The sequence below is a fragment of the Olea europaea genome, chromosome 9, assembly GCF_002742605.1.
Source record: "Olea europaea var. sylvestris chromosome 9, O_europaea_v1, whole genome shotgun sequence".
Taxonomy (NCBI): domain Eukaryota; kingdom Viridiplantae; phylum Streptophyta; class Magnoliopsida; order Lamiales; family Oleaceae; genus Olea; species Olea europaea.
This window is the reverse complement of record NC_036245.1, coordinates 12,727,689-12,745,970: the sequence shown is the minus strand read 5'-3', so window position 1 is coordinate 12,745,970 and position 18,282 is coordinate 12,727,689. Positions and strand designations below refer to the sequence as shown.

Sequence of the window (18,282 nt, the reverse complement as noted above, 5' to 3'; positions counted from 1 at the left end):
ATGACTTTATCTTCATTAGGCCGGCAATGTTAAAGATTATGCCTCAATTTTTTTAATTTGATGAAAAGGAAATCTGCTCCTTACCAATTTGGATAATCCTCCCCAGATTACCTCTTGAGTGCTGGAAATCGAAAGCTGTTAGTAAGATTGTGTCGAAGGTGGGTAAACCGATTTCTACCGACAAGCTTACTTCAACCACGAACAGAATCTCATATGCAAGAGTTTTAGTTGAAGTGGATGTGTCTAAGGAGCTTGTCTGATCAGTCCAAATGATGTTGCCCAATGGGAAAATGAGAGAACATGAAATTCATTTTGAGCACATTCTGCAATACTGCAATACTTGCAGAATGTTTAGCCATTCAATTCAGGGATGTAAACTTCACAAACAACCTCCAGCCAACAGTGAAGTCGACACAGGCTGTAAACAACCTCAGGCTTATGAACAGCCCGTGGCCAACAAGGTGATAACACAAGCAGCAAATAGGCTATAGCCAAAGAAGTGCAGAATACCTAGTTGCAACAAGCAATCCAACATGGGCAGGAGACTGCCAGTACTCAGGCAGCCTCAGTTGATCAAGGGGAGGTGCAACAAAACAAGCAGGCTTCGTAAGGGGACGATGCTCCTTTCGTTGTAGTGGCCAAGAAGAAGAAAGGGGCAAATCCAACTAAGTCGAGGGCAGATTGTAAGCTTCATAAATCGGCTAATAGGAATGTAGATTTTGTTGGTCCTAATTTGACGGCACCAACAAATGGTAAGCTTAATAGTAAGCTTGTGGAGCAACCAGCTAAATCAACTAAGACGGATAAAAAGAGGCTGACTGCCCTCTTCATGAAGGGTGCTTCTTGGAATATAAGGGACATGAACCGGCCCCTCAAACAAAATGGGGTTCAACACTTGATGAAAAAACATAATATTGATGTTAGGGGCATTTTGGAAACAAAGCTTGGGCAATCAAAACTACCACGGATCATGAGGAACAAATTCAACGGGTTTTTGCAAGTGAACAACCCCTCTCTGCATCAAGCTGGAAGGATTTTAATTCTTTGGGATCCCATCAAGGCGAAACTAATAGTGTTGGGGATTACCTCTCAAGTCATGCATTGCATTGCCACTTGTAAGGTAACATCCCTTATGTTTCATCTTAGTTTTGTTTATGCATTTCATACTATTGTTAGTCGTCGGCCTCTATGGAATAATATTATGGAGTTCGGGGTGAGTCACTCTTTTCCTTGGCTTATTCTTGGGGATTTCAACAATGTTCTCAAGATGGATGAAAGGTGTAATGGAGCCGACATCACCCCATATGAGAGTATCTATTCCTGAAACCGACACAGGTGGGCAGGTAGAGAATACCTAAATGCGGGAGACAACTCCCTCTAAGATCAAGGATTTTGAAAACTGCTGTCTTCATGTTGGTCTTACGGATATGAGCTCCATAGGATGCTTCTATACTTGGACAAACACATAGGTTTGGAGCAAGATTGATAGAGCTATGGTTAATAATGATTGAGTACAAGCGGGTTTCCAAAGCCTAGCCGAATTTTTACCATCAAAGTGCGTTTCTGATCACTCGCCATGCATTGTATCACTTTTCCATCATGATGGAAACAAGAGAAAGCCTTTTCGGTTCTTCAACATGTGGACTAATCATGAAGACTCTCATGACTTAATTCAAAAGAGTTGGGAACAAGAATTCAAGAGGGCCAAGGAAATTTACTCTATGCAAAAAGTTACAAAGTCTAAAGGGTGCGCTAAAGAGGCTTAATTATAAACATTTTTCGCACATTTCTTCAAGAACCGAATCTGCAAAAAGGGAACTGGAAGCGACACAATTGGAGCTACATGACCATCCAACAAATTCCCAACTTAATTGTAAGGTGGCTCAATTGAGGAAAGTAGCCATGGGATTGAGCGAAGCTGATAGAAGCTTTTATTACCAAAAGGCTAAATGTGTTTACCCGAAGAATAGCGATAAATGCACTAAATTCTTTCGCTCGATGGTCAAAAGGAATGTGAAACGGAAATATATTGCTGCTGTACTTAAAGAGGACGAAGCCTACACTACATCACAAAATCAGGTTGCAGCAGAATTTTCTAAGTTTTATGCTGATTTGCTGGGCATGATCAGCTTTGTGCAACCTGTTGATGCAGATATTCTGAGGGCAGGTCCGATGGTTTCCACATAACAGGCGCATGACCTTATACGAGACATCTCGATGCAAGAGATTGAGGATGCACTTTTGAGTATTGGAGATGACAAATCCCCGGGACCAGATTTAAGAAGTCTGGGGAGATTGTTGGGAGTGATTTTATGGAGGCAATTGAAGAATTATTCTCCTCAAGTTCTCTTCTTAGACAAACAAACCATACGGTTATTGTGTTGGTCCCGAAAGCTTCTCACTCGCCTATTGTTGGGGACTATCGGCCAATTGCTTGTTACAACGTGGTCTATAAGGTTATTACCAAGATTCTTGCTTCTCGGTCAAGAACTATTCTTGGAACTATTGTGGATCCAGCAAAAGCGGCATTTGTGGAGGGTCGGAGTATGACGAAAAATATCCATCTTGTTCAAGAGCTCTTGAGGCAATATAATTGTAAAAAGGTTATCCCTAGATGCCTTCTCAAGATTGATTTAAGGAAAGCATATGATTCAGTCAACTGGGATTTTCTTAGAGGTGTTCTTGGTGGTTTGGGATTTCCGGCAAGATCATTGCATCGGTGATGGAGTGTATCAGTACTCCATGATATTCTATTATGCTTAATGGTAGCCTTCATGGATTCATTAAAGGGAAAAAAGGCCTTCGACCAGGGGATCCTTTATCCCCCTTTTTGTTTGTACTTTGCCTCGAGTATTTCTCACGGATGTTGAAGGGAGCAACCGGGGATAGTGAATTTAATTTTCATCCCAAATGTGGGCCATTAAAAGTTACACACTTGGCATTCGCGGATGACTTGATGTTTTTGCAAGAGGGGACGCAACATCGGTTCAAATTCTCATGAATTGCTTATCTTCTTTTGGAGATGTATCGGGATTGAGAATGAATTCCTCCAAATCCAGCTTATTTACAGCCGGTGTTCATGGCCTTGAGTTGGAGGAAATTCAGACATTGACAGGCATACCAAAGGGATCCATGCCATTTTGCTACTTGGGTATACCACTTGCAGCCGAAAAACTTAAAATTAGTTCCTATGCACCTTTCCTGGACAAAATTTCAGCATATATCTGTGCATGGACCAGTACGTCATTATCCTATGCCGGAAGAGCCGAACTTGTGAGATCCGTACTTCATGGTATTGAATGTTTTTGGCTGTCTATTTTCCTGATCCCAGCCACAGTTGCTACGGAATTTTCTTTAGGGATCCAAAAAGCCATTGGTAGCATGGATGATGTATGTCTACCGAAAAGTGAAGGTGGCTTTGGTTTTAAAGATATTAAATGTTGGAATTTAGCATTGCTGTCAAGATCACTTTGGAACATACACAATAAGAAGGATTCACTATGGGTGCAGTGTATAAATCATATTTACTTGTGAGGGACAACAATTTGGGAATGCTGCTCTAGAAAAGGGGACTTCCCTTTGCTCAAAAAGCTATTGGAAGTCAGGGACAAAATCACTCAGCCTGAAGGTACTATACATGCCGCACTGGTTAGATTAGCGAACTAGGTTGTCGAAGGGAAGCTTAGCGTCTCACGAGCATATGATTTTTTCAGGTCAACTGGGGACAAGAAGACATGGGCTACTGTTGTTTGGAGGCCTTGCATTGCACGTAAGCACTCTTTTATCTTGTGGTTAAGTGCTCAATCAAAACACCTAACCAAAGACAGGTTGTTGCACCTTGATATCAACAGAAATTGTGTTTTGCAACTCTCAAATGGAAACAGGCCAGCATATTTTCTTCCAATGCTCATTCAGTTCTTGCATCTGGAGATTAATTAGAGCATGGTTGGGGATTCCACGCTCTATGAACTATTGAAAGTGCCTTGAAGTGGATTAAAAGGAGGCCCGAGGTACATATTGGCATCGGAAAACCAAGAGAATTGCTTGCACCGTTTACTACATATGGATGGCGAGAAATAGGAAGATTTTTGAAGATCTTATACCGTGCACTGAAATCGTAGTAAGACACATGAAAACATATGTATACTGTTGACCCCAAAAAGTGTTGCCAACAGATGCTGGTCCCATCCGCGCACACGTGGGCGAATATCCAACACGCTAAGACACGTAGACGTTCTAAAACGAGCGGTTCAAAGGGCGTGGGAGTAACCCAACGACGTGGGACGGTGACGTTCAGAATCCGACGGGTTGTTCCTGATTTGATTGTACAATAATTACCAACAAGTGTTCGTAAATGTATATGTAAATGTGTATAAACTCGATTTGTGTATTGCAAGCAAATGAGAGAGAGTTGATTAAAGTGTAGTTCTTTGTATTAATTCTTGCATTAGCCTTTTGATGTTACACAATGGAAGTATTTATAGTAGTACATGTAAAATGGGAGCCCTTGGATGAGGTGGCACGTGGCCTCATCTCTTTGATTTAAACATCTTATCAGGCATGAGTTTTGACTTGCTAGTTAGCAGCGCATTTATTGCTTGTGCAGAGACAAACTTGATCTTTATGCTTATGACAAACGTTACATTAATCATTCGAATAAGATCGTTATGCAGACGATCTCTAGGGAAAAGTGAACATGGAGGACACTCTCTTGTGGTTCGGAAGCTCCTGCATCAGCTTCGGGGTTTCGGCCATTTCACACAATACTTCCGCTTGAGAGCTTCAGCTATCTTCAACTAGCTTCAGCATCATGGCTTCGATTCATGGGCCTCGGCATGTGGACCTCGAGTACGTTCACAGGCCTCGGTAAAAAGGCACCTCGACTAGTGGATTTCAGCTTGAAGGGCTTCCGCCATTGCCCACCTCGGCAATATATGCCACCTCAGCTAGAGTGCCACGTGATTCTGCCTGAGTGGGTCATTGGCCTAGGTGGATTGGCCAAGTATGACAACACGTAATAATAGTTCCCCAAGTCTAAGTATGGTCATTCATGTAATGCGTGGACTTTAATGAAGTAGAAATTGAAAGAATTTTTGAACCCCAAATAATAGTCCCCGAAGTCCAAATGTAGATATTTATATCAGAGTTGGAATTAGAAATGTGTTGCCGTGGGTGAACGATGAAGAGACCGAGGTTGTGTTGATGTTGAAGACGAAACTGAGGTGGTTGTAAAACCGAACCTGACTTGTTGGCTGAATGTTGAAGTTGAAGCCGAGGTGGTTGGAAAACCGAACCTGCGAGACTTGTTGGCTGAATGTTGAAGATGAAGTCGAGGTGGTTGAGAAACCGAACATACGAGGCTTAATGGCTGAATGTTGAAGAAAAAGTCGAGGTGGTTGGGAAATCGAACCTGCGAGGCTTGATGGCTGATTGTTGAAAAAGTCGAGGTGGTTGGGAAACCGAACCTGCGAGACTTGATGGCTGAATGTTGAAGTTGAAGCCGAGGTGGTTGGGAAACCGAACCTGCGAGGCTTGATGGCTAAATGTTGAAGTTGAAGTTGAAGCCGAGGTGGTTGAGAAACCGAACCTGCTAGGCTTGTTGGTTGAATGTTGAAGAAGAAGTCGAGGTTCAATGGTAATGATTGTGCCTTGATAACTTTGCCAATGATTTGATGTTTTGTGCTTGTTTTCAAGGAAAAGTGGCTGAACCGTTACGACTTCCAAGGCGCCTGCTGCCGTCGAATTAAAAACACAATTATGATGGCAGCAGGAGCTTCTATAAGCAGACGCGTTAGATGGGGCGCGTGGGAGGCACGCTTGAATCTGAGGCGTAGGTTTGAAAAATCGTTTGAATTCAACGCCTCGGATTTGATCTACAACGAAGGGCTCAGATTGACTGAGATTCGATCTGACGGCTGGGGTTCGTCCTGGACCTCTATAAAAGGTGAGAAAATTCTATTTTTCAGGATTTTTGAACACTTGCAATCTAATTCTCTCTCAAAATCTTGAACTTTCCGGCGTCGAAGCTGCCTGTTCTTTGATTTTCTGGCCTATCTCCATTCGCGTTTTCTTCCCTTAGGTATTATTCGCAGAAAAGCCCTTTTTGTTGTGTTAATATTGTGAAATGGAGTCCACCTCGGGTAAGGAGCTAGTGACTGTAGTGTCGTATGATTATGGGATCAGTCAGAGGGGGGATGCCGAAGCTGATAGGTACGCCATGACTGAGGAGCCAGTAGATTATACCGAAGAGTGGGGAGCGTCTAGGGTGCCTTCAAGTATGACGTGGAAGAGGTTGGGGGAGATTAGGGAGAGATACAGTGTCCTCCATACTATAGAAATGTTAGTTCAAGAGCCGAACGAGCGGGCTTGCTATCCGAGGCCCGGTTGTGTGGCAGTCAATGAATACCTGTTTAAGGCAGGTATGCGTCTTCCTCTGCACCCCTTCTTTAGGGCGGTGCTGAGGAATTTCGTGTTGTCGCCGACCCATGTTTTACCAAATGGGTGGAGCCAACTGGTCGGCTCGTACTTCTTGTGGAAGGAGGTGTCACTTGGGGAGGACATGCCTCTCCATGTATTCATGACCCTTTTCCAGCCCCGGGTCATAGGGAAGGAGTTCAGAGGATGGTATTACCTTACACCTTGCGGGGCTCACGCACCCTTTGTGGTGGAACTGCCTTCTTCCATCAAGGGGTGGAAGGAGTTCTCGTTCTGGGTGTGAGGAAAGTGACAGGCAGTGGAGGGGGACAAGGCCCTTTCTTGCACAGTGCCGACCCGGTACTACGAAACTCGTGAGTCTCCGAACCCCTGCTTGTACTTCTGAATTGAATACTTGAACTTTTCTAACTGTTGGGGCTTCTATTGCAGATAGTAGTACGAGGTTCGAGCTCAGCAAGGAAGAGTACGAGGTGATAGAGGCGAGGCCCTGGAGAAGGCAAATGCCTCCTTGGCGTCATCCCAAGAGGCTTACCAGTTCTTGGAGGGCCAAATCAAGTGGTATGTGGATGATGCCTCCCACGCAAGAGAGGAGGCCCAACAGGCGAGGGAGGAGGCGGTGAAGGAGTACGTCGCCAACTTCCATAATACAGAGGAGTATAAGAGCTTCAGTGCTTACTGGAGAAACTTTGCCTACGCTGAGGTGATGGAGCCGGCAGAGGAACTGTATCCCAATTTGAATCTGACTCAACTCAGGTCTGAATTCGTGGAGGAGGTACCTCAGACCCCTGCTGAGGAGGTGCAGGGTGATGAAGCAGCTGAGGCAGAGGAGACAAATGCTGCTGCTCAAGCTGCCGAAGCCCCAAGTGTTGAGGCACTTCCGCCATTTACCCCGGCTTCGATTAGTTTTCTTTTCAATCTTTTGAATGTAATGGCCTGAGGCCCACCTTTGTAATCTTTATTAAAGATCAATATGATGCTTTTTTGATTCATTGTTGTTTCTTTATCCAAGTGTATGCGCCTCGTTAAGCAAATGAACTTAAAAGTTGACATAAGCACTAACTAAATAACTTTAACTTGGTATCTTAACTTCAATCACTTTAAACAACTGGATTGCACGACTGTATGAACCTTGGATTTAAGCAAATGAACTTTATTTAAGCATAACTGTATGGGCCTCGGAATGCACGTGAGGTGGCTTCTCCCATTGGCGTTCAACCTGGCCAAAAGGAGGCATGTGCTAGCGCCTCGGATTTCAAGCGAGGTGACCCAGAGATGGGACGCGAGCCTCTCCTCCGAGGTTACGACGCATCCTAGACATAGTGAATGGTGCAGCCATGTTGAGACTTCTCCCCTTGGCGTTTAGCCTGGCCAAAGAGAGGTATGTGCTAGCGCCTCGGAGTTCAAGCGAGGTGGCCCAGAGGTGGGACGTGAGCCTCTCCTCCGAGATGACGACGCATCCCAGACATGGTAGATGGTGCAGCCATATTGAGGCTTCTCCCCTTGGCGTTCAACCTGGCCAAAGGGAGGCATGTGCTAGCACCTCAGAGTTCAAGCGAGGTGGCCCAGAGGTGGGACATGAACCTCTCCTCCGAGGTGAAGACGCATTCCAGACATGGTGGATGGTGCAGTCATGTTGAGGCTTCTCCCCTTGGCGTTCAGCCTGGCCAAATGGAGGCATGTGCTAGCGCCTCGAAATTCAAGCGAGGTCGCCCAGAGGTGGGAGGTAAGCCTCTCCTCCGAGGTGTCAAGGTAGTACAACACGTTAATTTAATCACTGAATTTTATTGAACCATAGAAATGTTACAAAGGCCGAGAAAGGTCATCCAGCAAGATAGTACATTTATTGGTAATAGATTCTGAGGTTTTCAATGTTCCATGGACGGGGTTGTGCCTTGTCGTTCATGTCTTCAATCCAGTAAGTCCCAGGTCGAACCTCTTCTCTGATTTTGTATGGACCTTCCCAATTCGGGCCTAGAGAACTGGAATCACGTTCTTTTGAGGACAAGAAGACCCTCCTGAGTACAAAGTCGTTGATTCGGAATGACCTCTTCTTAACTTTCGAGTTGAAGTACCTTGTCATCTTTCTCTAATATGTGCCGAGCTTCAATTGGGAGTCATCTCTTCTTTCTTCGATGAAGTCGAGGTCGCACCTCCGAAGCTCATCGTTGGTTATCTCGCTGAAGTGCAGACGTATTGGAGATGGAAGTCCGACCTCCACGGGACTCATCGCCTCAGTTCCATATACCATGAGGAAGGGCGTTTCCCCTGTTGGGGTCCTGGCGGTGGTTCGGATCGCCCAAAGGACTTGGGGCAGCTCCCAAGCCCCTTTTGATACATCAAGCTTCCTTTTCAGGAGTGATTGATTGTCTTGTTCAAGGCCTCAACTTGGCCATTGCTTGTGGGTGGTGAGGTGTAGAGAAGTGCTTCTTTATGCCAAGCTTTTCGCATAATTCTCTAACCTTTTTGTTGTCAAACTGTCTGTCATTGTCTGAGACAATTGAGTAGGGAATACCAAACTGGCAAATAATACTTTTCCATAAAAACTTGGAGATGTTGGCTTCAGTGATTTTTGCCAGTGGTTCAGCTTCGACCCACTATGCGAAGTAATCAATGGTCACAATTGCAAGACTTGCACCTCCTCTACCTTTAGGTAAGGGACCTATGAGGTCCACACCCCATTTTGAGAAAGGCCAGATGCTGGAGACGGCGGTCAAATCCTGCGATGGTTCATCACCATTTTCGAAGGATGGAATAAGGTTCATCACCATTTTCAGATAGGAGGCCATCGTTTTGTCTTTGGCTGAGAAGTTACCATTGACTTAGCTAACAACCAGCTGGGAGTCACTACTGATGAGTAGCCTTTTTACTTGTATTTCTGTGGCCAGCCTAAGGCCCGCAAGAAGTGCCTCATATTCTGCTTCATTATTGGTAGCTTTGAATCCGAACTTCACCGCCGAGGTGAGTTTGTGACCTTTGGGGCTGATGAGGATAATCCCAGCACCTGAGCCGACATCCCCAGCTGACCCATCGACGAAGAGGTTCCACGTGGGCGGGTTCCATGATTTCATCCATCTCGGGTAGGTTTCTGCCAAAGCTTGCCCTTTGATGGATGCCCTAGCCTTGAACACAAGGTCAAATTCACTTAGTTCCACTGCCCATTTCAATAACCTTCCTGAGGCATCGGGCTTTTGGAGTACCTGCCTCAGGGGAAAGTTCGTCAGGATATGGATGGTGTGAGCTTAGAAGTAGGATCTCAATTTCCTAGAGGCCGTGATCAAGGCCAAAGCGAGCTTTTCCATATCGGGGTAACCGGTTTCTGGCGATAGGAGCGCTTTACTTGTGTAGTATACGAGGAGTTGGGTGGACCCTTCTTCCCGTATTAGAACCGAGCTGATGGCCTCATTGGAGACGGCCAAATATAGTTGTAGGATATCACTGGGCTTCGGTTTGGAGAGGAGGGGGCCTGCCCCAGGTGCATTTTCAGGCATTGCAAGGCCTCTTCACATTCCTCAGTCCACTGGAATTTCTTCCCAACCTTCAGCACTTTGAAAAATGGGAGGCATTTGTCCGTAGCTTGGGAGACGAAACGGCTAAGTGCGGCCACTCGTCCAGTAAGACTTTGCACCTCCTTTGGCTTTTGGGGGACCTCATCTTGCATAGAGCCTCAATCTTCTCGGGGTTGGCTTCAATTCCTCGTTAGTTGACCACGTACCCCAAGAACTTGTCGAACGCTATCCCAAAGGCGCACTTGAGGGGATTGAGTCTCATCATATACCTTCTTAGGATTTGGAAAGTGCTGTTGAGGTGTGTTATGTGGTCCTTAGCCTCTAAACTTTTTACTAGCATGTCGTCCACGTAGACCTATATTGTTTTGCCAATGAGGTCCATAAACATCTTGTTTACAAGTCTTTGGTAGGTCGCTCCGACGTTTTTCAACCCGAAGGGCATCATTCTATAACAATAGAGGCCTCGGTCCGTGATGAAAGAGGTGTGCTCTTCATCGGCTGAATGCATGGGATTTGGTTGTAGTCGGAGTATGCATCCATAAAGCTCAACAACTCGTGCCCAGCCGTGGAATCTACCAATTGGTCGATCCTGGGGAGTGGAAAGCTTCTTTCGGGCAAGCTCCATTGAGGTTGGTAAAGTCGATGCACACCCTCCATTTGCTGTTGTGTTTTTTAACTAAAACCAAGTCGGAGACCCACTTCGGGTAGGTTGCCTCCCTGATGAAGCGTTTTGTATGAGCTTCTGAACCTCTTCCTTCAGGGCCTCATACCTCTCGGGATTGAGGGCTCTCTTTTTTTGTCTGTGCGGGGCAACCTTATGATCGATTTTCAAGTGTTGACAGCTGACCTCGGGGTCTATGCCTACCATGTCCTCATGCCTCCAAGCAAAGACATCAAGGTTCCTGCCTAGGAAATCCTTAATCTTTTCCTTCAGAATGTTGGATAGGCATTTGCCTACCTTCAGCACCTTTGATGGGTCTCGGGGGTCTATCGAGAAGCTCTCAAGTTTCTCTATTAGGGATGCTTGAGGCTCGTGTTCCATTATGTGGGGGTCAATCTCATCAATGACCAGTACCTCCGGATTAGGTGGTGCGTCGATCATATCAACATCTTCTTGCTCGGTGGGAGCATCACCTGGGACATCAGCCATGACCACATCAGCTATGATTACATGGACATCCCGGGGCTCTACCTTCTTGATGGAGTTTAGATAGCACTCTCTCGAGCCTCTTTGGTCGCCTCTCACCGTTGCCACCCAATTTTCTATCGGAAGTTTCATGCATAGGTGGTGGATGGAGGTGACTGCTCCCAATTCCTTTAGGGCTGGTCTGCCCAACGCTCCATGGTAAGCCGACCGGCTGTCGACAATTAGGAACTCCATGAAGTTCATCGTTGTTTGTGGGGATTCTCCCATCTCCACCGCAAGTGTTATCTTTCCCCTCGGAGTGATGCTATCTCCGGTAAATCCGTACAATTGAGTTGTGGTGGGCATTAACTGATGATCCAATATCATCTTGTCAAAGGTAGATCCGAATAGAATGTTGACGGAACTGCCGTTGTCAACAAACATTCGTTTGAGCCCCCCATTTCGGGCTATGACAGCCCTCACCACAAGTGCATCGCAATGGGGGTAATGAACTCCTTCGGCGTCTTCCTGCGTGAAGACAATGGGTAGAGCTTGGTTTCTTCGGGAGCTACTATCCACAATGTAGCTTGTCAAAGGGGGGTGTTTAGCCTCCCGAGCATAATTCCTTTTGGCGTTTCGTGTTTCACCGCCAACATACGGGCCTCCAAATATGGTATCCACCTCGTGGATAAGGGCCTCATCTTGAGCTTGCCGATTTCTTCGGTGCCTATGCCCTTCCCTGGGCCTCTCTCCATCATGCTCCCTTCGTCGTGGGGATACATCCCTTTGACGCGGAGCGACCTCCTCACTCCCACATCAGTTGTCGTGCCTGGACGGGGGCCTGTTCGCCTGGGGCGAATCATGTCTGTTTCTAGCGGGTTCCTGCCGGGAGCGGTGTGCATAGTTTCTTCAATCCGCTGTGTCATGCCCGTAGGACCTGTGGTGCACACAGTATCCTGGGGCGTTCGGATTTGACCTATTTCTAGATCTTGAACCTCGGCCTCGACCTTTCCCCGGACGGGGTCCCTGCTGGGCCTCCATCTGATGGGGGTCAGTAATCGGGTTAACATCTTCATATTCCAAGGTAGGAACCGTATTCAAAGTGGTGGTGGCAAGTGCTTGGCCAGAGTTCTCATTTCCGACCTGGTTCATTTGGTAGCCGATCAGGTGGGAGGTCGGGCCTCTACCGCGCTGTCTTTGAGGAGGTGGGAGGCCTCTACTTGCCCTGTTCCTATGCTCAATTAATTCTTCATTGATGATCTCCCTTCTCATCATTTCGAGTAGGGCGTCATAAGTGGTGGGATCTTGATTCTGCACGTCCCTCCAGAATAAGATATTCATGTTCAGACCTCCCCTCAATGCGGATAGTGCCTCTCGGTCAGTGACTTGTACGCAATACGTCATCTCATCGGTGAAGCGTGATAAGAAGCTCTTTAGGGACTCCCCATGTGCTTGTCTCATGTCTTGGAGATATTGGATGGGGGCCTCTCCTTCTTAGCTCACCGCGAACCTTTTCAAGAATGTTGTCTTGAACTCGCTCCAGCTTCTAATGCTCCCAGGTGGCAATCTGAAGGCTCTGCACTTCACGGCTGGGGTGGCGCCCCTTAGGCTCATGTGAGTTTTATAAGCATTCAGGTGCTTCTCTGGGTCACTTCTTCCGTCATACTTTAGTATTTTTAGCATAACATAGTGACTCCGGACCTGGACATTCCTTAGTTCCCTTGAGAATGATAGATTCTCATCATCAAGTCGCAGGACCTCTACTGTTCATCAGAGTCGTACTCATCAACCTCGTACCTTGGTTGTTGGTGAGAGGTTCCAGGGCGGTCCATAGCCTCTTCCTCCCTCCTCTGCTGCCTATTTCTAGGCGGAGCAACACAGGGGGCATTTTCATGCCTTCTCTCCGGCTGCTGGGGCATTGGAGGTGGAGGAGGTGACCTTGTCCAAGGCTGTTAAGCCTACTGTTGCCTGAGCCTCGGTTCGACGGGGCTGATTCTGTCAAAAACACTTCCTGCCCTCCTATGTCTTGGATCTTACTCATACGGAGGTAGGAAATTATTATGGCTCATTTGAACCTCCGTGGGTCGGCCAAAAGCGTAGTTGGAAGAAATATCAACTTCCACTTCCCTTTCAAATGGGCTTCCACCTCGGCCACAGTCTTACGAGGCAGCTCTATGACTTTGAACTTCATCCTCTTGCTGGTAGTGCCCTTGGGGGGTGTATGGAGGAATGGGGAAGCCTCTCTGGCCCTACATTTGGGTCATAAGCTCCCTCATAGCCAAGTTTTGGCTAGCAATATCCCTCATGTTGGCTGCCATGACGGCCATTTCTCTTGATACTCGTGCCGTCGCACACATCCCACCTCTTCTTTGGTAGTGGTGGAGTCTCTGTCGAACTACTGGGACAGCGAGCTGAGGAGGCACGTTCGTGTTTTCTCTAACCCTCCTAGGGAAAGTATCTTCATTGGAGCTCATTTTCTTTTGTCAGAATTCAGATTTTGCTAAGTAATGGGGCTTCCTCTTGTTCTTTTTCAAGAACAAATCCTTTTTCAAGGGGGGTTGCCCAAATGTTTTTTTCAGTAAACTTTTACCACAAGGTTGCTCGTGGTTATGGTATGATTTACCACAAACAGCGCCAATCTGTTGACCCCAAAAAGTATTGCCAACAGATGTCGGTCCCACCCACGCACACGTGGGCGAATGTCCAACACGTTAAGGCACGTGGACGGTCTAAAACGAGCGGTTCAAAGGGTGTGGGGGTAGCCCAACGACGCAGGACGGTGACGTTCAGAATCCAACGGGTTGTTCCTGATTCGATTGTACAATAATTACCAACCGGTGTTCATAAATGTATATGTAAATGTGTATAAACTCGATTTGTGTATTGCAAGTAAATGAGAGAGAGTTGAGTAAAGTGTAGTTCTTTGTATTGATTTTTGCATTAACCTTTTGATGTTACACAATGGAAGTATTTATAGTGGTACATGTAAAATGGGAGCCCTTGGATGAGGTGGCACGTGGCCTCATCTCTTTGATTTAAACATCTTATCAGGCATAAGGTTTGACTTGCTAACTTGCAGCGCATTTATTGCTTGTGCAGAGCCCCCATACTAGTGACAAGAATTGACCTTTATGCTTATGACAAACGTTTCATCAATAATTCGAATAAGATCTTTATACAGACGATCTCTTGGGAGAAGTGAACATGGAGGACACTCCCTTGTGGTTCGAAGGCTCCTGAATCAGCTTCGGGGCTTCGGCCATTTCATACAATACTTCCGCTTGAGGGCTTCAGCTATCTTCAACTAGCTTCAGCATCATGGCTTCGCTTCATGGGCCTCGACACGTGGACCTCGGGTACGTTCACAGGCCTCGGTAAAAAGGCGCCTCGGCTTGTTGACTTCGGCTTGAAGGGCTTTGGCCATTGCCCACCTCGGCTGGAGTGCCACGTGGTTTGGCCTAAGTGGGCCATTGGCCCAGGTGGATTAGCCAAGTATGACAACACGCAACATATACAAAATTGATGTTTTCATTGTCTCCCTATGTTTTGATTCATTTTGATTCTTTAGCATTGTGTCTCTAGATCCTTTCGTTTGTACATATTTTCTTTTATTTAGCCCGGGTATGCCTGAAGTACTTGTACATAAATTTTGATCAATAAAATTTTTACACTTACCGATCAAAAAAAGAATACAGACAGAAACAGATAATAAATAAACCAAGAATTATAGAAAAAAGAAAAACAATCTCTTTCAGCAGGAAAACCTTTTTAAGAATAGACACACGTCGAAAATTTATACCTGCAATATTCAAATTTAGGCAGCCGTAATTGGAGCCTAGCACTTACAACCAGGATTTCACAAAAATATTCCCAATGTGGAAAGAAATTATTGCCAGCAAACTTTTAAAATAGGCTAACCTGCGTCATTAGATGCTTATATTCTTGAACTTTTGAGTTTTATCATGTATGATCACATTTAAATGGCATTTAATAGCGTTAACCATGCAGATATTAATTTTTGGGCGTGCATCACAGTATTCCTTCTGTTTTCCAATCACAAGGTCTCTTCTGCCTAAGATTATCCTTTAGAATGTCACGTCCACTAAAACTCTCTAAATAAAGTTCAATCCTGGCAACAATAATTGGAATCACAAAGCCACCCTATGATGTTGTCCAATCCTACAACTAAATAAGGAAGCTGATCCTTGTTATCTTTTAATTATTTCCTTGTACTTTAAGTCATAGTCGATGGGGAGTTTAGTCTTTAATTATGTATTAGGACTTCTAATTTTCATCATTATCTTTTAATACAGTGGTACTACTCATTTTCTGAACGCAACTATATGACTACATCTTTCTTTGCCATTGGACCCCAGAGAAGTCACTAATGGATAACTTCAAAAAAATCCGTTCATAATTCAAGAAAATGGACGCATTATATTTAGATTGTCGCTACAATGAGTGATAACCCATTTCCACAGAAATTGAGAGGAGTGACCAAAAACCTGAAGAAACATATTAGTCCTTCCATAAAAAAAGGACAAAGGGGAGGAGGAACATATCGTGTGGGGCCCAGGCTATCACTTAAGGTGCTGTTTATCAAATTATCCAGAGCAAAATGTGAAGAGAGCACTAAGCAGTCGACTTAACTAACTTGGTGGCTCAAATTACTCCCCATTATCTACTAGTAAGGATTGGGACCAATATTCAAATTTAGGCAGCCGTAATTGGAGCCTAGCACTTACAACCAGGATTTCACAAAAATATTCCCAATGTGGAAAGAAATTATTGCCAGCAAACTTTTAAAATAGGCTAACCTGCGTCATTAGATGCTTATATTCTTGAACTTTTGAGTTTTATCATGTATGATCACATTTAAATGGCATTTAATAGCGTTAACCATGCAGATATTAATTTTTGGGCGTGCATCACAGTATTCCTTCTGTTTTCCAATCACAAGGTCTCTTCTGCCTAAGATTATCCTTTAGAATGTCACGTCCACTAAAACTCTCTAAATAAAGTTCAATCCTGGCAACAATAATTGGAATCACAAAGCCACCCTATGATGTTGTCCAATCCTACAACTAAATAAGGAAGCTGATCCTTGTTATCTTTTAATTATTTCCTTGTACTTTAAGTCATAGTCGATGGGGAGTTTAGTCTTTAATTATGTATTAGGACTTCTAATTTTCATCATTATCTTTTAATACAGTGGTACTACTCATTTTCTGAACGCAACTATATGACTACATCTTTCTTTGCCATTGGACCCCAGAGAAGTCACTAATGGATAACTTCAAAAAAATCCGTTCATAATTCAAGAAAATGGACGCATTATATTTAGATTGTCGCTACAATGAGTGATAACCCATTTCCACAGAAATTGAGAGGAGTGACCAAAAACCTGAAGAAACATATTAGTCCTTCCATAAAAAAAGGACAAAGGGGAGGAGGAACATATCGTGTGGGGCCCAGGCTATCACTTAAGGTGCTGTTTATCAAATTATCCAGAGCAAAATGTGAAGAGAGCATTAAGCAGTCGACTTAACTAACTTGGTGGCTCAAATTACTCCCCATTATCTACTAGTAAGGATTGGGACCCACGCGCATATTATAGAAAGCAAAAGGATGTCTATTCAAAATACTCTGTGAAACAACTTAAAAACTTTAGACAATTAAGTTCTAGAAACTGAAGTGTAGTAGGTAAGCACAATTAGATGATGTGAAGCCCACATAGCGTACCTGTCTGCGGCGAATTGTCCGCCTAGCAGATTCTCTATTTGCTAAGACACGGCGACGCCTTTGTTCTTCCTTGTAAGCCTGAATAGAAGAACAAAATTAAGGAGAAAGGAACATAATATGATAAAATTAAAGAACAGAACCAAGTATTGTATACCTCTGACAATGTCCGCCTCGACTTGATGGTAGCATTCGAAGGATAACTTGTACTGCACAATTGACGAGTTGTAGTTTCAACATTTTGCTCAGGGTCTACAGGGTTAGCTACTGAAGTAGATAAATTTCCAGAAAACTTCAGTCCTGATATACACAAAAAGACTGCTCAAGTCCTGCAACAAAGATCATGGTGCAATTTGGTGACAAAGTTACATCCCTGAGATATAATCATTGCAATCGCCTGTCCCCATAATTAGTCAGCTCATTTACCAACTTCACATTGAACAGAACTCCAGTCTCATATTAATAGGAACAAAGACCATCAGAAATTACAAAGGTTTGGTTTTTAAGATTTGTTGTTACTTGCAAATGATGTTTACTTTCTTACAATTAGGATTCTGTTTCTCTTCTGTAAATTCAATCATTATATGCTTAGTTTCAGTATTAATTATGTGAAATATTATCAATTTCAAGACTTGATTATATGTCAAGGTATCCGTCGTAGTTTTCCAATCTATAGAGCTTTCTTAACAGTCTATAAAACCCCACCGTAATAAAATTTAAAAAAAAAAAAAGGAAAATTACTAAATCAGAATTCATAAAACCAGTACAGTAGTTTGACAAATGAAAAGTGCAACACATTCGCGAGCAGTCGCATATACGTATAGGCTATAGGCACGTTCGTGAGAAAGTAAAGAACCTCGATGGCGTCGGCAGAAGTGGGTACACACTGACTCGGTCTGGAGTCGCTCTTCGCGCAGGTCCGAGACAGAGGAGCAGCGAGCCATGGCCGCCAGAACTTCCGCCGCCTCTAACTCATATGTCACCGTTTTTTCATCGACCTTCGCCTCTTCACACAATTTCTGACGCTCCATCTTGTGAAAAGCAACTCACCTTTCCGTTTCCGTTCGTGCTCTGTGGAAATGGAAAGGTATGGAATATATGCAGAAACTTTGAGTGGCAGACGAGACAGAAAGAGAGAGAGTGGGTCCATGGAGTTCCGTGGGAGAGAGACACGTATTGTTAAGCTTTATAAAAACACAAGTACCAAGTACGAACCCAGGTACGTGAATCTGGTCTGATCCATTTTCCTGTGTCAACATGTCATGGTCAGGTCACGTGCCAAAATTCGTGCAAATTGGTTTCTTTGGTCAGATATTTGGCCTTCTTTGGCATTTCGGCGCGTACTTACGTAGTGCCGTAGTGGCTACGCGGACGTAGCAGAATACTCAAAGTAAGATTTGAAGAATACATAAAATGTGCCTGATGCATTCCCAAATTATTTCATTATTATAAAAATTACTCAAAAAAGTACCAATA

At 44.6% G+C, this 18,282-nt stretch overlaps 1 protein-coding gene across 1 annotated transcript in view; it reads right to left on the bottom strand.

Moving 5' to 3' along the window:
- Nucleotides 1–17,955, bottom strand: part of LOC111399704 — a 21,114-nt gene extending 3,159 nt beyond the window's left edge. Inside the window, exons 1-3 of the mRNA XM_023027164.1 lie at nt 17,663–17,955; nt 16,964–17,106; nt 16,810–16,887 (exon numbers count right to left, since the gene is read on the bottom strand). Coding sequence (XP_022882932.1) covers nt 16,810–16,887; nt 16,964–17,106; nt 17,663–17,837 — 396 coding nt within the window. The 5' untranslated portion in view covers nt 17,838–17,955. The remainder of the gene's footprint in view (nt 1–16,809; nt 16,888–16,963; nt 17,107–17,662) is intronic.
- Between the last annotated feature and the right edge of the window lie 327 nt (nt 17,956–18,282).